Here is a 22,849-nt window from a genome sequence, read left to right on the forward strand (position 1 = left end):
GATTTACAAGTATTGAAACATTCGATAAATTCTTTAGTGTGTTCAACTTTTGCGTTCTTTTTAAGACAACTTGTGAGAGGTTTTGTTAGTTTTGCGAAGTTGTTTATAAATTTTCGATAGTATCCCAATAATCCTAGGAATGACTTTATTTCCCGTTGTGTTTTTGGGATTGGAAAATTTTGAACAGCTCTGATTTTCTTTGGGTTTGGTTTTATGCCTTCGGGCGTAATAACATGACCCAAAAATTCTACCTCTTTTCTGAGAAACTCCGATTTATCCAGTTGGATCTTAAATTGTGCCTCTCGTAATTTAGAGAAGACCAATTTTAAGTTTTGGATATGTTCTTGGAGTCCAGTGCTAAAAATAATTATGTCGTCCATGAACATCATGCATACTTTATTTTGTAGGTCTTTCAGAACCTCGTCTAATACGCGCTGAAGACTTGATGGACCGTTCTTAAGGCCATACGGAAGTCTCAGGTACTCGTAGTGTCCGTGCTCTACATTAAAAGCCGTTTTTTGGATTGAATTTTCGGCCATCTCGATTTGATGAAAACTGCTTGCCAAATCGAGGGTGCTAAAGTACTGAGCTCGTCCCAGTTTATCTAAAATGTCGTTTATGTTTGGGAGTGGGTAACGATCACTAATGGTTTTATCATTAAGTTTTCGATAGTCGACTACCACTCTCCATTTTGGCTTCCCGGAAGCGTCCATCTTTTTTGGAACTATCCAGACCGGGGAAGACCAGGGACTACAGCTTGGTCGTATTATATTTTTTTCAAGCATGTCTTTTATTTGACGCTGAACTTCGCTCTTATGAACGTATGGATACCTGTATGGTCTGGTATGTATGGGTATTTCGTCTGTGGTCTTGATTTCGTGTTTGACCTTGGAGGTGAATGTTAATTTATCTCCAGGTTTCAAAAATATGTCTGAAAATTCTTTACAGAGTTTCAGTATAGCATTTGTTTCTTCCTTGTTCATGTGGTCTGTACGTATCAAATCAGCGATATTAATTTCGGTTGCCAGTTTAGATGAGTCCGTCCTTGTATTTTCGAAAGTTTCGTAAGAATACATTTCGAAAGTAGAGGATTGAAAGCTCTCTACAGGAAGTGGTTGTATCAATTTCACTGATATTGTTCTATCGGTGGGGTTTTGTACTTCCATAAGGGCGTAACCATTTTTTGAAGTTGTCAATATTTGCGGAATGAAAAGATCATTGAGTGTTCCCTCAAGGGTAAGAATTTCACCTTCAGAAACTGTGACAGGCAGATATTTAAGTACTCTTTCTTGTGGGTTGACAGAGAAAGAAAAACTCGTATCTGTAGACTGTCTGAACTTGAAAGGAATTTCAACATGATTTCCTATCAGTCTCTTATTCACAAGGTCTATATTCAGAAGCATATTTATCAAGTCTGATAATCCTAAAACTCCGTCAAAGTAATCGTGGAAATCAAATAAAATAAAAGTAATTTCGTAGTTTGTGTTGAACTCTGGAAAAGCAGGTATCGAGGCTTGGTACCTTACTTTCTGACTTCCTAAAGCCGTTTTGATAATAGTATTTGAATGATAAATTTTGTTTGGAAATAATTTTTCAATGATAGATGGTTTAATAATCGATCTTGAACTTCCAGTATCGATTAGTAGTTTAATAATTTTATTTTTGTGACTAACTTCGACATAAGGTAATGCATTGTTACAAAATGCATTGATTTCAGCTAAGTATGATCTTCGAATTGGGTTGTTAAATGAAAATTTCCAGTTTCATCACAATCTATGTCGCTTAAGTATTCATTCTGAAAATTTGGTTCGTTTTCTAAATAAACAGCATTTTCTGAAGAGTATGCTTCTTCGCTAAGGTTGGGATTATCATAAAATTGTTGATCAGTGTCATTATATTGGGGAAATTCATCGTATTCGTTAGAAAATAATTCCTCAGATATAAAATTGGGTTTTTGACTTGCGGTAAACATTTTTTGAGGGTTTCGGTAATTATTAGGGTTCCTAAAAGTGTTGTTTTGTTGAGAAAAAGGTCTTTGAGACATTTTTGTTGGGTTTCTTGATGTAGTGGACATGGGTTCCGGTTTCGGTAATTGATTAGGTGGAATATTTTTTGGTTTAAAAACATTCTGAGGAGGTCCGAAAACTTCTCGGTTTGTAGGGTATCTTCGCGGTGGTAATTGTCTGGGTTGGATGTTAATAGGTTGGCTTGGCCAATTAGGTCTAGTTGAGAATTGTGGATTGAAAAAATGTTGTTCATTTTTTGAAAAATAATTTGGGTTAGAGAAATTTTCGTTTTGAAAATTTTGTCTTTGAGGTTGTATGAATCTAGGGCCATTTTGGTTGACGTTTGGCATGATGGATTGTCTACCGAAAGTATTGAACTTTGGTTTATAATCGTTTAACGAACCATACATTTTTTCAAAATTTTCGAACTCGTTTACGTATGCCATGGCATCTTCCAGTGAGGCTGGCTTTTTGAGATGCATATTATTTCTCAAAATACCAGGACAACCAGCAATGAAAGTACTGAGGGCAACTTTATCATAGTGAGTTGTTTGGTAAAGTTTTTCTTCTGGAGTTAAGTCTGGGTTGTTACTGACTCTTTGAACTACATTACTTTTGATTAATTGAATTCTACTACCAAAAGTCATTAGGTCTTCTCCTCTATGGGGTCGACTTCTAGTTAATTCTTGAACTAAACAGTCCAAATCTCTCCTATCCGAAAAACATTGTTTCAGAGCAGATTTTAAGGCGTCCCAAGTATTAAGTTCGGTTCTGTTACCAACCATATACTCGGCTTTACCTGTCAATTTTTCTTGAATACATTCAAGAACGTGTTCATTAAGTGAAGCATCATTAAACACATTGTACGCGTTAACTATAGCATCGCATCTACTGATAAATTTGTTCAATGTATTGCTATCACCATCAAAAGTTTTTAAATTGTTTATTCTAGATTTGAAAAGGTTCCAATTTATTTGAGTTGGTTGGGGTGGAACTGGTGGAACCATTGTGGGTTGAAAAGTATTATTAAAATTTTCAGTATTATTTGCTGAACTTTCTTGAAATGATAAACTATTCAATCGTGATAAAATATCTTCAATTTCACTCATAAATAAATAATTGTTTTTCTCAATAAATAGTTTCTTAAAATTACTCGTCTCGAATAGACAACAATTTGTTCGCAATGAACGATACTATATATCTTCGCCGAAGTCCTTATACAGAGGGTTCGTGAAGGCAAGAAGGAAATATTTGGCACTTACTTGTAAGTTCCAGTTCCTTCTCCGTTGATTCCTTGCAGCTTCCCTGGGGCTCTGTCGTCTCCTTGTCCGCTCGTTCTGGGTGGTCCTCGAAGGATTCTTGTTGAATTTGTGCTGAAGGGGTTGAAACTCCACGACGCAAAAAGTTCGTTTTCACGCTGCACAAATCCTACCGACTGCGCCAATTAAATGATTGGAACGAGAAAATAACTTTTTAAAAAGAATTTATTTTACAAACTAGAGACGACTGTCTCTTACGAGAGCTACAAACAGAATGATAATTAATATAATGTTAACTGGATGCTAACTGCATGTCGAGATAAGGGATTCCTGGAATATCTCTTACTCAGCTGAATCTCCGTGTGAATGGCCGTGTCGTGGGAACTATGACCACGTAACTCGGTACTGCCGTCGATACAGTGACAGTGGACGGCTGCTCACCGGTATTTTACCGGCGACGATCACCGGTCGGCGTGTGTGCCAAGTCCCGTTCCCACATGTAGTTCACTATTGGAATTTGGACGACCGGTACAAAGTCGGCCGTCCAAAATCGGTGTGTGTGCAACTAGCGTTAGCTGTCGTTTTTCCGTCGGATATTTATCACACGTACTTACAAATCGTAGGTGCCACACGAGAGGCAAGAGTTGGGTACCAGAACATGGGCATGCCACATGCAACTTTACGGAATGTATGCTACTAGCTATAATAATAGAGTACCAGCTAGTACTCAAAGACACATGGAAAATGTGTTGCCTTCTGAAACTTACCAACCCTTTTTCATTATTTTCTACTTGTACTGGCACTGTATTTATCAACATTGCTTCCTGTTCTGCAATTTGGTAATTGATTTACTGATTTTTCACAATTGAAATAAACCATTACTAATCGATTCTTCTCAGAGTTTGAAAAGGTCTGAAACCCCAATATTGAATAGTTCCACAATTGGCTCGATAAGTTCTTATGTTATCCATTTATCTATAGCTTTCATTATCAAGTGGAATAAAAAAGACCCAGCACTTGTTTGTTTCATGTTATAAGCTCGTTCTCGATGCTATCTTGAAAAATAATTTTCTTATCTTGTTTCATAATATCGAATAAGTTGGAAAACATAATTATCATTATAGAAGAAAAAAAAAACCCTAAAAAACATTTTTTGAGAAAAACTCAATACTTTTTGCGGTTTTTTTGAGTATACCTATGACCTTCCACAATCTGAAAAATAAACAGAGCTAAACCAATAGAGAATCCGCTGAAGTGTAATAAATTATGGAAGGTTATAAACCCAAAAAAAACGAAGGACAAAAGACGAAGTATGAAGAGAATACTTGTGGCTTATTGTCTACTTCAGTTTTCTGGAATCTCTACAAAAAATCTGAAGGCGATAATCAGGTATTCTAGCGGTGATTCTGAGGGATCTCATCTATCTATCTATGGGTCGGTCGGTAGCAGATCGGTTCGACGTGGGTGCTTTGTTCACTCACTCGAATTGACCGCCGTGTTGGTCGGTGGTTCAAGCCCCAGGCTGAACCCGTCCAACCCGTGTTAGGAATCACACGTTAAAACGTAAGACCTCGTTAATCCTTAGCTAACACAAGTTTCGACTTCTGAAGGTTGTCGTTCGTAGGGGTGCGACAGCTGGTTAACGGAAAAACAGAAAGATTTATCTGCCTATTATCTGCCATAATGGGTTTGGGTTCGCCTGAAAGATTTCATCAATCATACGATTTTGCCGCATATCCAGATACAGAGGTCTGGTTGAATTTTCTCCGAAAAATATTAGTCCTTTATTGTGTTTGGAAAATTTGGTCCGAAGGTATCCAACTATTCTTAGGTTCTATCGGTCATCTAGACCCACGGGTCCGGCAATTAATGCATCAAATGTTTCATCATTAGTATACTAAAAAGTCAATCAACAAACGAGAAATTAATCGACCACAGAATTGATCTCACGTTAAAATTAGTATAAATCAAAAAAATAAATGAAAAATCTTTATTTACAAATTTGTCATATACACATCATTCAACTATGCAACATTTCTTCTCCTCCTTTGGAGCAAGCTCGGGGAAATGGAAAGAATGGGGAATAGGAGAGGATAGCAGAAATTAGAGGGAAGGTCAAAATATGAAGCCCAGAAGGAGACATTTTATACAGTTGAGACAATTAAAGATTGTACATGCGTTATCATTAAATACGTGTGAAAACACATACTTTCATAAATCATAATTTTCTTCTCCAAGTGCTCGTTTAATTAAAGATAGCATTTATTTGGATAACAGCTTGCACTGAGTCGTCGGCAATTCTCTGACTTTTAGACCACTTGACTTTTCATTGTTCACATATTGTTCATTGAAAATGACTTTTGGCACCAATTCTTTTATATTACACACCCAGTTGTTTCCATAACTAGTAGAGTGTTAGACACTTCATATTTCTCTGTAAATAAATTTTATATGAAAATTATAAATATGGTCCACATACTAAAAAATTTAAATTCCCAGATATCGGAATTGAAAGATTGAATATAAAATAGGTTTTTATGTAATAACTAATGACTTGCTGAAAAATTAAATGAAATTAACCAAAAATCGTAAAATGGGGTTTTCACTATCAGTGAATTTCAATCATAAAAATAATTATTTCTTAGAATGTTAGTTTCTTAGGAGCAGTAGCCACATAATTTCATTTTAGCCTAAGCCAGTTTCTGGACTCATATCTTATGCACAAATTGATAACTGTTGCCATTCTTTCATAGTCCCAACTTCCCGCTCAAAATAGACATTTCAAATAACAAAAGTTCCGACACCGGTGGTTGAAATTTTTGTTTTTTTTGTAGTTTTTTGGATTCTTCTCGGAAACGAAAAGTTTTTTCAGAAATATAATTTAGATAAAAATTGTAGATTATAAAATCATATATGAAAGTGGTTCTCAAACTTTTTTCTTAAAAAATGATGATTCCTAAGATATCGCCATTTTAAAAGTTGAAGGAGTTACGTTCTACATATGTACCCATTTCCATACCAACTATAAGCTAGTGTATTTGGCGCGTTTTTCAACCTGTTTTCCCTAGTAGATCCACGACCTACTTGTTTTTTTGTTCCGTGTTTTACTTACAAAAGTTTAATATCTATACCTGTCGATATAATTAATTTTTTGTGGCTCTATAAACGGCAAGGAGAAATCGAGTTTCATTTGTGATTACCTTCAGAAAAGAAAAGTAAATTTTCACAAATACTACACTGCAATCAATTCAATACTTTCTTTCAAAAAACAAGTGGTTTCCATGGCCCGAACGGATAATTGGCGCAGTCGGTAGTATAGTGGAAGAAGATCGACCCGAGAATTTTTCAGTTTCAAGTGGTAATCAGCTATAGAGCAACAGCTTTGTCCACCTATTCCCTATTCCAATTTCCAATCAGACCATAATTCCTTTGAAATCTTGTATTATCTTCAACTCGACTTGAAGAAAGCAAATGTCGCGTGCTTTGGTAAGTCGAGGTTGTTGAAGAAGACCCCGTGCATTGGCTTATCCTTGTGTTCCTCAGGAGTGAAGCGACAACTCGGTGACAGAGTTGTGATCACCTCGTTCGGTATCAAAAACTAAACCAAGTTCATCAGGCGCTCAATAAGCTGTTTTGAAAAACAATGCTTCAATTCACACTCTTTCATTTTCGGGACCATGCTGAGATTCGAACTCCTGATGAATTTACAAACTCCATTGAGAGTACCATCGTGTCATGTAGACACTCCTAGCTCAACTGTATATGATAAGTTTTATCACTTTTCATATTGTATTATTTTTATCTCCCTACCTATTGCAAATTTGAATAATTTTTCGCTTATTGTGATTTTCTACTAACATATTTTACTTAGTATGTATCGTTACTTTGTGTTTCTTTTTCACGATGTCCATACTTGTATATAATAATATAAATATTCATTGATATGTTTTTTATACAGGGTGTTCCTTAAACACATGCTAATATTTAAGGAGGTAATTCTCAGACCCATTTTAAGAAAAAACTTCCTATGGGCGTATGTCCTAAACGCCTTAACTTTTGAGATACAGGGTGGCAAAGTTTTCAAAAATAATCAGTTTTTTAATAATAACTGAGATAATTTTGTAGACATCTTTGGCATATTTGGTACATATGTTCCATGCCTCAAGGCGCATTTTCTGATGTACACAAATTTGTATTTTTTCAAACAGTGGCATCCCTACGGGTTTCGCATTGAATATTTTTGGGGCAATGCTTTATTTTCAAAATAAAATCATTTTTGAAATCCTCATTTATTTTTGAGAAAATTTGATCTCCTGGTATTTCTTTGTCCGACGCATGATTTTCACTCAAAAAAATAAAAATCGACAGAAAGCAAATAAAGAAATTAGATCAATTCTAAAATGAATGAGAATCTGAAAATTGCTTCATAACGCATTACCAATTCCCTAATAATATTTGAAAACATAATCTGCAAAAAAATAAATTTTTCACAAAAACGAGTTTTATTTTATTTTGTGACAGCAAGTCTAAACGAATAGCACAAATTTGTTAATTAGTAATAATACCAAAACTGATTATAAAAATTGTTGGAAGTGGCCACCTGCACTTAGTATGCATGCTTCCGCCCTTCTACGCATGGAATTACAAACCCGTTCAAATATTCCCGGCGTATTTCGAATAGTTTCACACGAGGCAACTATTCGCTCTCTTGAATCTTCTAAAGTATTAACGGGAGTTTTATACACAGAAGTTTTAAGGTGACCCCATAAAAAAAATCTAAACTGTTGAGATCGGGGGATCTTGCTGGCCATTGCTGAGGTCCTCCGCGACCTATCCAACGATTAGGATAAACTGTATTTGAATGGTTTCGGACAATTACACTGAAATGAGCAGGGGCGCCATCGTGCATGTACCATATTCGATTCCTTAACGCAAGTGGCACATCTTCCAATAACCCAGGTAAGTCTTCTTCGAGAAAGTGTAAATAAGAACGACCATCAAGGCGTCCTGGTAGAAAAAATGGGCCTATTAGATGATCACCTATAATTCCTGCCCATACATTAACCGAAAATTGGTGTTGGAAATGGGTTTCGGTTATTGCATGGGGATTTTCTTCAGCCCACACATGATTGATATGGAAATTTTGAATGGCATTCCGAGAAAAATTTGCTTCGTCTGTGAACAAAATTTGTGTCTCAAACTGCGGATTTAGTGCAATACTTTGTAGATACCACTGACTGAAGTTCACACGCTGTGGAAAATCTCTGGGGAGTAATGCCTGCACTCTTGAAATATGGTATGGGTATAACAAAAAATCAACCAAAATACGCCAAACAATTTGATGACAAATATCCAGAGTTCTAGCGATCTTCCTCGTACTCGTCTCAGGATGTTCCTCAATTTCTTGCAGCATCGCTTCCTCAATTTCAGGAGTTCTTACTACACGAGGTCTACCTTCCGGAGTCCCTTTCTTGAAACTACCAGTTTCCCCAAGTCGACGATGAATATTTGAAAAGGTTCGGCTATCTGGTAAGGCACGATTAGGATATCTTTCCTGATAAATGCGCCTGGCTTCTGTTGCATTACCATCGGCAAGGCCATATACGTAATGCATTTGCGCCATTTCCGCATTCGTATAATTTACCATATTTACTGATATTCAGAAAAACAGCGGACTACCAAAATGACTTCAATAACACTTCAAAATCAATCAAAACGCGCTGTGACAGTTTTTAACACCAGCACCTTACTTTAGACCAACGTCAATATTAGCTACTGACGTTTGTACAAACAGAGAATTCGTTTTTTATTGCTATGGTGGGTACGCTGTTTTTTCTGCTTTTAATCTTTAAAAGAAATCACATATCGACAAATCCATATTTCCAAGAGGTGCAGTAAATAAATTCTGCTACACGTCATTTATTCCAGGATAACTAAATTTATGTTTTCAAAAATTATTAAGCGGAGCTGCGTTATGACGTAATTTCAATTGAGAACAGTGCATCTGACAACAAACAAATACCTTTTAGATCCTCAATTATTTTGCAACAAATCTGATCTCTTAGTTTGCTTTCAGTCGATGCACGATACCGCATCAGATTTTTAAGGAATTTATCCTTAAGTAAAGCGATTTTTAATTTTTTGAGCGAAAACCAATGGTCGGATAAAGAAAACCCAGCAAATCAAATGTGCTCAAAAATGTATGGAGATTTTAAAAATAATTTTTAATTCAAGATAAAGCAGTGGCGTAGTATTTTTTTCGCCAAAAATATACATTTCAAAACTCGTACGTACGCCACTGGCAGAGAAAATTAAGAAAATTGTACATCAGAAAATGCGCCTTGAGGCATGGAACATATGTACCAAATATGCCAAAGATGTCTACAAAATTATCTCAGTTATTATTAAAAAACTGATTATTTTTGAAAACTTTGCCACCCTGTATCTCAAAAGTTAAGGCGTTTAGGACATACGTCCATAGGACGTTTTTTCCTTAAAATGGGTCTAAGAATTACCTCCTTAAATATTAGCATGTGTTTAAGGAACACCCTGTATATACAAAAAATTTTAAATTTGCATATGAACATGAGAATGCTACGAAAAAAACATTATTGGGTGCCTGTATCATATTTCACAATCAGTCGTGTATTTGCTGTTCAAATATAATATTCAGTTTTGAGGTAGGAAAGCGAGTGCACTGATAATGATTCTCGAATGTACGTAACGTCTACTTTACTTTCAGCTGATGATTATAGCGATATATCTGCACTCTGAAGTGAACTCTCGCACAATAAACTGCCGATAATATCCTTAAAGTAAATGAAATACACACAAAATACGTTTTCTTCATGGGATTCCCTACATAAGTTACTCAAAATGTTTCAATTTTGTTTGCATTAATCGATTGTTCGGAGTTGGTTCTTGAGCAGAAAGTTCTTGGGGTGTGTAAAAAGAAGATATTTTTATATTTTTGCTGTGCTAAATTCATCTATTTTTCTTGTACTTCACCGGCCTATATTTGAGTTATCTATTAATTTTTTGGTGTCCCGCTCACTTTCTGTCCTAACCGTCTCACCGTTCACACAACATTTGTTTTTTTGTAGGATTTGTCATGAAAAATTAAGCAAAGACGCTCGATTTTGAAAGTGTACGTCTACACTCTTGAAACAGTGAAACACAGTTGAAATGACGAATAACTTCAAGTTTCTTTTTTTTCGTGAAATTTCAACTGAATAAGCAATGCAAGCAGTGGGAGCAATATTGCCGGCAGTTAATTTATGAGCCTTTTATACTTCATTATCTTTTCATTGAGACTAAAATATTGGATAGCGAAACACGTGTTGCGGTTCTATAATCTGTCCGGTGAAAATCTCACAATAAAGTGTAACTTAAACTTGACATTATTAATTCTAAAAAACCATGATTTTTTTATAAAACATATAAATCTCGGGACAAGCTATGATTGTGTCATATAATTTGTGTAATTGTTTAATATTTTTGGATAATGTTGACCGCAGTAGTAGACGAAATGTCAGGTACTCCAAGGCCAACAAACCCGGAAAAAAACTGACATTATACCATTCACTTTTTCATAATATTATGACGGATGATTTGCTGATATGGGGACATTCTAACTACATCTGCCTTATATTCTTACCTGCAACTTTCAAAGTTGTAAGCCGTGGTCTTTATACTATATAAACTTCATACTATACGGGTATTTTGACATTATGAAAGTCATATAAGGATTTAATCGATTTGCCAACAATATTTCTTATCGTAATTTTTTTCATATTGGATAATATTACTTAATGGATTATATGTTATCTTTGTGGCATTCAATTCATACTTATATCTCAAAACAAATGGTGCATAACCAGCGAAATTAAAAATCGACAAATAATTTTAAAAAAATGTAAATACATATTTATTCAAATTCAAAGTTGAAGGGTACACTCAAGATTAAAGAAAAGAAATTTACCGATAGCCATCTTGATTTCGGACAGGTTGGAGCCTGGCTCCCTTATCCTTTTGATTGATATTAAATATCTGGAAATGTACATGATTCAAACCGTTTAATAATTACTAATGCCATCTTTCGTCGAATAGTGAAAGTCGTCAATAAAAGTTCGTGGATCCTCCATTAGCGAAATATAGTATTTACATTTTATTTATTTATTTATTTATTCAATACATCCAGCAGGCCAAAAAGCCCATTTACAGGTGTATACAATTAGAAATATGATAATTATACATAAAGTAAGATTAATTTTGAATGAAACGAACAATCTCTTTTTTTAATTGTTTGAACGTTAAAAAAATATATCTACACTAGGAACATTATTAACACTTCTAGATATAGTAGTTATGGGAGAATGAAAATGATGCAGTGTATTAGAAACTGGAATATGAAATGTGCTACAGAATGTAGATGAAATACGCGGTACACTGAATACCATTTGAGACAATAGAGGCGAGCAACCTATCTGTCCATGAATTATTTTATGTGCAAAACACATATCTCGGCTTTGCCTGAATTTTTTTAGAGATATCATTTGGAACTCGTCCAACAATGAGTCACAGCTATAACCTCCTCGGGATGAGCACCATGTTGTTTGAAATATGCATATTTAAAAAAAATTTTTTTTGAACATTTTCTAAACTAGTTAGGTATATGTTTCATGTCGGATTCCAAACGACACTGCAGTACTCTAATTTACTCCTGATCAGTGTTAAGGAAAGGAAAGGTCTTATATTCCTTGCATTTGCGTATCAAGAATCCCAGATTTCTCATTGAAGTTGATATTACATTCTGAAAATGATTGGAAAACGTGAGTTTTTGATCAAACAAAACCCCCAGGTCGTTTGATTCCGTGATTCGCGTTAAACTTTCACCATCTAGTACATAGTTGAATGTTACCCGTAATATTTTATGTGTGAATGTCGTTATTTTACATGTATTTGTGTTTAAGTTTATTACGAATACACCAATTAGTCAAAGAATTTATGTCCTCCTGCAAAGTGAAACAGTCTGCTTCAGCTTGGATTTCACGGTATATTTTCATGTTATCTGCAAATAGCAATTTATGAGAAGTGATATCATGGGCAATGTCATTTATAAATAGTATGAACAATAATGGTCCTAGATTAGACCCTTGTGGGACACCCAAACTCGCTACAAAGCAGGATGATTTTATACCATCACATTCAACATAACTACGTTGGTTGGATGAATATGATTTCAGGCGCAACTGAATATTAGATGATATGCCAAAATTTGACAGTTTCTTTAGTAGCTGTTGATGTGACACTCGATCAAACGCCTTGCTGAAGTCCGTATAGATGACGTCAACTTGACGCTTATTATTAAGTACATCAGAGACAAATTGAGTGAAAATACAGAGATTAGTTTCAATACTACGAGCCTTGACGAAGCCATGTTGAAAAATTGACAGCGAGGAACGGACATGATTATAAATCATGTTTTTTGGAAAAAACTGATGTAAATGTAATTTTCAACATTTGTTACCTTTCCAGATTTGAATACAATTTCCATATTTTAGGGAAATGGCGATTTTTCATAATGGAGTTATATATAATCTCTAGCGGCACCAAAAAGCTACTTATTAATGATTTAACTGTCTTTGCTGGAATTCCATCAGGACCACATGATAACTTATTTTTTAGTTTTTTAATAATTTGTTGACTGGGGAATGTTAAAGGACAATGAATCTGTTACCTGTATGAGTTGTTACTATTCTGGATTTGATAATTTTTCTTATATTTTTCATGCGCCCTAAATAAAATTAGTATTTCGTTTTTTTGTACATTTTCAAATAGTGATTTTTTTATTTTATCTGTCTAATTAAATCCGTACTATACCAAATTGGGTACGAATTTGATCTAGATTTTGCAAGCGGCGTACATTCAGAAATTATCTTTTGAACAAATATCATCGAAAGTTTCACACATAGAGTCTACATCGTTATGATTGGATAAAAGTTGAGATAGTATAGAGTATAAAAGTATATAGTATAAAAGTATATATAGTATAAAAAATAGTATATAGTATAAAAGTATAGATAGTACATTTGTATATAGGGTTAGTCTATATACAAAGATAGTATTAAATCCTTAGACAATGGTATATAGTAGGTATAGTCTATATACAAAGATACAAAGGTTATTCCTTGGTAAATAGACTTTTTTCTATACAAAGATTGTTTTATCATTGTTTAAATATTCTATCCACCAATTAGACTATTGCTATATCGTAAGATGGTTCCACAATTGTCTAAATGGTTCCATGATATTAAAATTGGGCCTTGTATCGTAGGCAGTAAAACTTTTTTAATGATTTTCTCCGTTGGCACGAATACGAATCCATTCTTTTGAATGGATATTACTTCGGATTTATATATCATTACTAACTCTGAGAGATCTATTTAAATGATGGTACCTAGTAGAAATTAAATAATATCCGAAATTTTCTTTTCTGGGGTCGAGGGGGCTCAAGTCAGGAACTGAGCGGCTCATCAAGGCTTGCATGGATGGTGTCTTCAAGACCTTCAAATCCGTATGGGTTATGTATTTTATATCAGGTGCTTTTTATTTTTCACCGTGAAACTGATTTAGTCTGTTTCGACCATCATATTAAAACGATATTCACTGTAGAGTTTTCAGTTTCGGGTGAAACACATATCGTCTAGAATAAGAAAGAAGAAATAATGGTTAAGAAGAAAAAAGAATTAAAACTTTCTATGTTTTTTAACCTCTTTTGTTTGTAATAACCGTTACTGCAGTTACGTCCTATAAGGACATTTTCAAACTTATAAATTAAACTTTATAATTTCCTTATAGGACGAAACTGCAGTAAACGTTAGTTATAATTAAAAGTGGTAAAAAACATAGAAAGTTTCAATTCTCTTTTCTTCATAATGATTTCCTACCATGTAGTAACGGCTATATCCATCAATTTAATAATGGTTAAAATGGTTATTCTAGTTGTTGAAATCCTTGGTCGAATGATACCCTCTCTACTCTCGAATCTGCACACTACAGGAGACATTGTGATCAGACAAATCCAAAAGGCTGTCAGTCACAATTCACAACATTCAATATACTAACAATACACACTCCTAGAAGCAGTAAACCTAGAGAAGATCCAACACAAAGGATATTACCTGATGTAACCCAAATACAGGCAAATTCACCTACAGTACCTGAACTAAGCAGTTCTGACCGCATAAAAGAACAAACAAGAGGATGAAACGTTTAGTTTGAGTGGAACCTTGAAGATGATAGCACGACCAGCTATCGAAAGAGCTCGCATATAATAAATAGGAGGTATAAAGCTTCAAATCCTTTTTGTGGCATATATTAATATTTATATATATATATATATATATATATATATATATATATATATATATATACTTTACTTTGCCAAGCTTTCGCTTCTAATGGGAAGCTTCTTCAGGGACTATAATTTATGAATAACAATGAATAACATTACAAATCATACTTACAGTAAAAAAGAGTGAAAGACAATGAATTGAACATATGAACTGACGAAAGAAAGTTAAACAGGTATGGATTTTTTGAATTTTCAATGGGCATGATGATTTGATAATCTTCGACTCTAAAGAGAGAGTTGATTGTTACAATTTTCATTATTATCATTATGATTTTTGGTGTAGTTTCAGTAAGTTACTATATATTCTGCTGAGATTATCAATGTCAGTTTTCTTATTCATACAATCAGAAGACTTACCAATTTCAACCATTTAAAAAAAAAAGGCCTTTGGTAGTATTTTTTTCTGTATGTAAAACTTTGATATTAGAGTAATTTGGTTTATGTCCTGTTTGTATAGAATGTTGCGCTAATGCACATGATTTCTTACTAAGCTTTATATCACTTTTATATGATATAAACATATAACTTTCTTTCGTCAGTTTATATGTTCAATTCATTGTCTTTCACTCATTTTTACTGTATGTATGATTTGTAATGTTATTCATTGGCAAAAAAATCCACAACTCAATAAATTATCTACGCCCTCAACCCCATTCTGTAGGTATAAATTTTCAGGTCATCGAGCATTCTGTACAACAACCTTTTTTTTGATACCCTAAAGATTTTCTTATATTATAATAGTGTGTAGTTTTCAAGATTCTCAAACACCCTGCATCTATGAGATTTTCCTAAATTTTTCAGTTTTTTTTTTAATTTGTCAATATCCAATGTTGTGATGCACTGTTTAGTAATGAATATTACTGCAGTTTAGTCCCAACACCAAACCGTTATTTTTACCATCTCGACACGTGTTTCAATCAGCAAGTGATTTCGAAGATGAGGAAGGATTTCTTACTCAAACGCAACACGTGTTGCGTTTTTGTAAAACAATTTAGTGAAAATCTCACAATAAAGTATTTTTGGAATACGTTCACAACTTTATCAACATTGTATATACATTTAATGACATCTACAACATATTTTTCAATAGTCTATAATTTTGTGGTTATAACACTATGTGTGAGTTTTCAAGTTCTCAAGCACCGAAATATTTTTGTCAGTGACATGTGACATGCACTTCCAGTTCATCGTAAATTAAAAAAATAGGTTTTGTTTTGGATTACATTTTTCAAACTACAGAATAACCTTAAGTTTGTTTTTTTTTCAAACATAGTTTTATTTTAAAATTATAACGATTAGGTATGTGGAATAACGTGAGGTTAAGTTGTTGAGGGGATGTTATTACCATGAAAGTATATATTTGTACCATTGGATTATGAAACATAAACGATTGATTCAACAAGAATATTCACAGAAATACTCATATAAACTTTTCTTTAAATAAAATTCGCCACGTAAATGGTATACGAGTAGGTATACGCCACTATCATCAAACCTGCACACTACTGGCTATGATCAATTTTTTGTCACGCCTGGGAAAAAGCATGTCTGAACATTGAACACCAATACCTAATACCGTATCTGATACTTCAAGAAGGCCGGTTAAAATCGTCCACAATGACTAGCAAAATATTTGGCATAAAAAATTAAATGAAATCGTCAGAAGGTCAGACGTGTGTCGTGTCGGGTAGCATTATTATCAATTGTGTTCTACATAAATGATTCAGGTTACGCCTCTTTACTATAGGTTCATCAATCAGTCTCAGTTGGCCAAGTCATATCGAGTGAACTAATGATTACATGATTGATTGTAGTGGAAATAGATATTGAGTTTAGGAAACTACTAGTAATAGTAATTTTTTCCTTTGTTCATCGACAAACATTTCTGCTGTGTTTGTGTGGCGTAGCTGTTACAAAATCGAAAACGAACTGAAAGGTGGGGAATGTATCCCTGAACTCTAGTGGGGGTACAGTTCAGTGTCGGATCTAGAGATGATGTGCTAGTAATTTTCAACACTTGAATCACAATGATTCTGATAGAAAAACTAATAATGATATCTTAAGAGCACGAGGGATCAATCAATGATCCTGTGTAAATAATTTATGTTCCTATGTGTTTTATATGAGTTATCAGGGTCACCATCGTTACAACAAATTACAATTTTCATGTCAGTGTTTCTAACTAAAATAGTGTTTTTCCCAAGATTTGCTATCGTATCGTCTGTCGATTTTTTTATTTAGATTTTTTTTCGTCATTAGTCCATAAACTATCTCGTAAAATACATAGATCATTGTTACTCGTTTTAAGTCATCCTATATAGATAATTCTTAGAAATATTAGTATGTGTATTCAATGTAGGTCAGAGAGTTCTAAATTTCAATGTGCTATGATTACCTTAAGAGAAGTTGTCAACATATGAACATGCACACTCTTTGCTGATGACACTCACTTGCTGAGGTGAAATAAAAAATATTTTACATTGAGAGGTTACCATTCAAGATTGAATGAACTTGTTTAGCCTAAATTGAAACGAAATCATATTTATTATTTTGTCAAAGATGGGCGTTCAAGAACCGATACACTATTTCGCTCTTATGAAGATCACCTGTTGAAATCGTCTTAAAATGTACACAGTCTAGACGTTTGGCAGACACGAGACACCGACCTGTGTCCTGACAAATGGTCCAAGGAACAATGCACACAGAATGGGCGTCTGGCAGAGACGAGGCGCGGACCTCTGTCCCGTCCGCGTTTCCCCTATGTAAACAATTGGTCCAATGTTCACAGAAGTGAACGGGCAGTCGCCCTCCGGCCCTTACTACGTCTCTTTGTCATATCTCGTGGCGTACAAGAAGAAACACGCCAGTGCCTCGCCACGTGTTTCTCCGTCTTGGCAAATATCCTTGTTTGTTTAATTATAATTGTGCTGGCAGAAAATTGCTGATACATTTGATGCTCAAGGTAAGTTGTAAGCAATTTACTACATTTTCGTATTGAGGTTTTGTAAAAACTCTGTAGACAACGATTGGTTTGGTGTTTCTGATAATTCCATGTTAGTTATTCAACGAAAGTCATTTTTTGTGGAGGAAAAAAATCAGTTTTTTTACCCAAAAAAGGTCGATCCATGTTAGTGTTGTTTGCTTTCAATATTATTCAAGTAAAGTTTCAAACGACCATTTAATTTTTCATTCAATTACCTTGTCCTCTGTACCATTTCGATATAAGAGTATATAGCTGTTAATCAATACATAATAGTGGCCAAAAGAGTTACTTATCTATGCACCCACTGAAAATGCAGAATGATGATAGAAATATGCATCTTGCATTTAGATAAGTGAATGATGTAAAATATAAGTTATTTCTTCTTCTGTGACATATAGTACCTAAACCATTTATTGATACTCAAATAAATGCGATTTGAGGAAGATCATGCAAAAATTGAATCGATGTCTTGTTCTGAAAGATCAATAACTTTATTGTTTTAAATGTAATGTAATTGTATCATGAAACTGAGTTATTTATTCGGACGTCAATTTCGTTCGGTGCGGTCCTGCGTTGTTGTTTTCTCGGAGAGGCCAATCAGCTGATTTCTGTCAGTGGTGTTATGACAATTTTGTTGTGTTGTGTAAATTATAAGTGAATGTATTTTTCGCGTAAACTGGCTTTCCTCTGTAAATATATTGATTAAAATATAATCAGGGGAAGTTAACATTTTAGAAAAACAATCGACCAGACCTCTGCAAGTTGCCACAGTACAGTTCGTTGCGAATTATTTCAAAATGACGTCAATCACTGGTCGGTAGAGAAATGACGCAGTTTTGTGTTGGAAAGGATTAAAATGCAAATTTTCCATTGAAAATCATGTAAGTATTGTTTTTTATTGTCTAGCCTTGTTAATGAACTTGCATCCGTAGAGGTTCGAGCTTGTCAAATTACTGGTTTTGCATAATGGTGTCCTTCAAAATCACCTAACCCACACCCTTTGTTGTTCGTTTGCTTTGTTTGATAACTTTCAGTGTTGATACTGTTGATATTCAAAATCAGCTGTTTTCAGCTGTGGATTGTTTTCGATTTTGAGTTGTCTCCCTGTTCCAACAACAGTCATCCATTTTTTCAAGAACAAAAAATTCGTAAAAAGTGTTGACCATGTCTTGGACTTGATAGGTTTTTTATATAATTTTTTGGTTTTTGGAGGAGTAGTTATTTTATGTTGGTTTAAGTGTAAAGTTCACTGCTTCTTCTCCAAAGATATTGAGATTTCAGGTCACTTTAATTGATTCGAAGGGTTAAAATGTCCACTGAGATAGATGAAGTGGGGCTTGACGTGGTGGAGGGAGATTGGGCATTAATGTAAATATTAAGAAGTAGAGTTTTTAATGTAATCACATCACTAATCGAAAAATTACATTCATGTTGCACAGTATGAAGATAAGTGTAGAATCGTTACAAACCATATCAAGTATTTTATTGCCAAGTAATATCCTATTAAATTTTGAAGGGACACTGACATCTAGACAGTTATTATTAGGATTCATAGAATTTTTATTAATGCAATAATTATAAATCATACTCGTAGCAGTTTCATTACAAAGAGCATAATATCTAATTTTCTGTATACAAGAAATAAGTTATCAAAATCTCTCAATGAATTTCAAGGTAAATTCATGCACCAGCTGTAAGTCATAAAAGTTTAAAAATGTATTATGCACTGGTATATAGCACCATCAGATGCAACATTATAGTATGGGGAAGGTCCACAGAAACATCCAGAGTCTTTGGAATACAAAAAAGTTCATCAGAATGATATATGATTTAGATTACAGAGAATCGTGTAGGAACACCTTCACATATAACAATATTTTAACATTCACATCTATTTATTTGTATAAATTACTGACATATACTTTTTTAAATGAAGGAAAACTAAACAAAAACAGTGAGTACCACAGATACGACACGAGAAAGAAAAATTACTTTACTTACATCCCATACTCATATCACATCACAAAAAATCACCTCTGTATGCAGGGGCATATTTATTCAACTTATTGCCTGAAAGCATGAAATCGGAAACAAAAATAAAAACTTTTAAACATACACTGAAAAAGTTCTTAATCCAAGGAGCATTTTATACTTTAGACGATTTTATTCAAAAGTGTGGCTGATTCATTTTCATCTATGTAGTATGCATTATATGTATTGTTTTTAATATGTATCCATCCAATATGTTTTTAACTTTTATGTGAAATTGACTATTGTTAATGTGTTTGTACTTGTTGTTTGTTTTTCATTTTTTTTTGACATATCTCATGTTGTAAGAACAACCTAAAGAGACAAATATATTATCTATCTATCTATCTATTAAGTCACAAGTTTTAAGTAGAAGTAGAAGAAGTTAATTTTAGTCGACAATAATTTTATGACTAAAAACTTAGGACTTTTGTCGCATTTGAGTTCCATTGTAATTCAGTCATATGTGATAGAATTGGACGATATTTGAGTCGATCAGTCAATTGAAAAATAATTCACATCACTTTTTCACTAGTCATTTCCCATTTATTTGATGAGCAATATTATAGAAACTTTACTACAATAAATATTTCTTATTTTGACTTGTACCTAGAAGAGGTTTTTACTGAGATGTGTTCATACTTCTAGTAAACCATTGATGATGATCTTCAATCAATCATTATCAAATATAGTTTATCCAGATGAATGGAAGAACAGTTGAATTTCACATACATAGGTTCACTAATGGTAACTACATTTTGACTAACTCACTAATCTATCGGAATGAAATTGTAATGTCTAGTTACAAAGTGTTCAGATGGTGCAACTCTAATTACTTGGTGAGTTTCGCAGTGTTCTTATTTTTGTCCTCTTCTATTTAATTTTACCTTCAGATAGTATGTATTGTTTAAGGATGATGTCAAACTTCAGCAAGATGTTATAAACCTGTATGAATTGTTTGTTATGAAGGAGCATGCCTCAATTTTCAACAAACTCTACCTATGAATTAAATGATTCATTTCTGAACAAATTGATAACATCGAGAATCTGGGATTTTTTTTCAATTACCCTTTATATCCCACATATCCATACTGTCTACTGCACGCAATTTATACAACATCTTAGACTGTATGCTGCATAATTCAAGGAACTTTCAGTAAACTCTTCAGTTATAATCCGCTGGTTTTTTCTGTGTGTGTGTTGTATTGTCTTCATATTAATAAGTTCGTAAAGATATTCAAAATTAATTTTTAAGACATAAATCGTTTAGATTGAATTTGCAAATTGGTGATCATCCCTATGAGGATATCTGGATGATTTCAAATATGGTGATACTACATAATAGAAGAGATAGATCAGAACTGGTGATGTTATTTAAATTTAAAAAAAAGTGATATTTCCAACACAACCTTTTTTGAATAATGAACTGTCTGTCAATAGATTAGAATGGACAGTAAACAAACAAATATTAGGATATTAATGTTAATGTATTCATGTGGTTTTGCATAGAAAAGTTTAGAAGAACTTATTCAGTGTCTTGATGGACAATATTCTTCATTTGTTCAAAAGTGTTGTTTTTTTTGTGTCTATAACTAGCAGTCTATCAGTATAATAACAAATTATTCTTGACAGAATTAAAATTTTTGACAAGCATATTGACAATTTTTCACTTCGAGTTCCTCCAGTACTCCATTCTGAAGAACATAAAAACAGTAGGAATGATTTTTCGGTTTGAGAATCGTGGCAAAAAACGCAGCTAATGTAAATAACATTTATTTCTCAATTATTAAATATGTGAGCAAATCAATGAAAGTGTACAGATTTTTTTTTATTTAGCTCCTACTAATATATTCTATATTGAAAATCTCCTAATTTGGGAGATAAGATGATAAAGAAGTTGAACTTCAATTAAGATATATGATTTGAAGATGTCTAGAAAAGAGGATATGATTCATTACCAAAAGTTGGGGAAAATATAGAAATTTATATAAAACTTGTGAATTTCACAATATCATGTATTTTTCTAATGTCCTCCTTGGAAAGGAAACACTTCAAAGTTAAGTTTATTATCATATAATTAAGTACTGACAAATATAAACACCAGAACATTACAATATTAATTTTTTATTTGTTATCAATACCCTTTTAAATGAATATTACGGGAGTTTTTTCCCAACACTATATAGCCTGTTGAAATAATATTGTTGGGTTTATTGATTACTACAAAAAGACACATTGTAAATATATTTAGATAGGCAATATTGTGAAACTAATTTTATATAGCTGAAAATTGTTCTATATATAGCTGTAACATTTAAACATACATAAGGACATATTGTAAATAATAGAAAGGCCAATTGTAAAATTAATTTAGGGTGGTACACTTGTATGGGTGGTATTACTGATTACCTACCTGTATGATGTACCTGATTAGTGTAAGTAGCTTTAGTTTTGAGTAGTTATTAGTTTTATCTTCCTCTTGAAGATGATCACTTGGTGATCGAAACACGTGTCGAGGTGTAAAAATAACGATTTGGTGTTGGGAAAAAACTCCAGTAATATTCATTACTACACCAAAGGTTCCAAACAGTATATCACAAATACCCTTTTAATTAAATTATCAGTTCTGATCTGAAAAAAAACCTTGAACAGTTCAACATTTATGTTGAAATGTAATCTTCTATAGACAAACATAAATATAAATCGGAAATTGAATGTAAACTATTACAAAAATTGTTAAAAGTTTAAAATAAAATATAAAATGTCTACAAAAATCTATAGCTCATTAAATGTTTGAACTGCTTTTATTCTCCCAAAATATTTCAGAAGGATATCTTCAGGTGCCTTGAAATTATGTCATGTTATAACTTCAACATATGAAATTCAATATCCCATATTATTCATTGCTTATTTCTTCAAACAACAACAAAATATTTGTTGAAATCTATTTTTCCGGGGGCTGTCCCCCCCCCCAAGAACGAATACCCTCAAAAACCGAAACCTGTGCGAGCTGAGGATTAACGATATCTTATCTTTCAACGTGCGATTCCTAGCACGGGTTACACAATAAGCAGTGAAAATCAATCTTTCCGTATTATATAGCTGTCGATTGAGTGTGTCAAATGATCCATTCATGAAAACCAAAACTTCAACCATC

General features: G+C 33.5%; 1 protein-coding gene across 3 annotated transcripts in view; it reads left to right on the forward strand.

Moving 5' to 3' along the window:
- Window positions 1-16,362: 16,362 nt before the first annotated feature.
- Window positions 16,363-22,849, forward strand: part of LOC111504403 (breast carcinoma-amplified sequence 3 homolog) — a 32,773-nt gene continuing 26,286 nt past the window's right edge. The window contains exon 1 of one of the 3 annotated variants that reach the window (XM_074169855.1): window positions 16,363-17,643. Coding sequence is in view for 1 of the 3 variants with exons in the window: in XM_074169853.1 (XP_074025954.1) it covers window positions 18,974-19,032 (59 nt within the window). In the remaining 2 variants the exon portion in view is untranslated. Of the gene's footprint in view, window positions 17,644-18,257; window positions 18,546-18,871; window positions 19,033-22,849 lie in introns of those variants that run through there. The other 2 variants (XM_074169854.1, XM_074169853.1) reach the window with 2 other exon arrangements.

Source organism: Leptinotarsa decemlineata, unplaced genomic scaffold, assembly GCF_025532065.1.
Source record: "Leptinotarsa decemlineata unplaced genomic scaffold, Ldec_3_MD MMD2_P_RNA_scaffold_6, whole genome shotgun sequence".
NCBI classification, from domain to species: domain Eukaryota; kingdom Metazoa; phylum Arthropoda; class Insecta; order Coleoptera; family Chrysomelidae; genus Leptinotarsa; species Leptinotarsa decemlineata.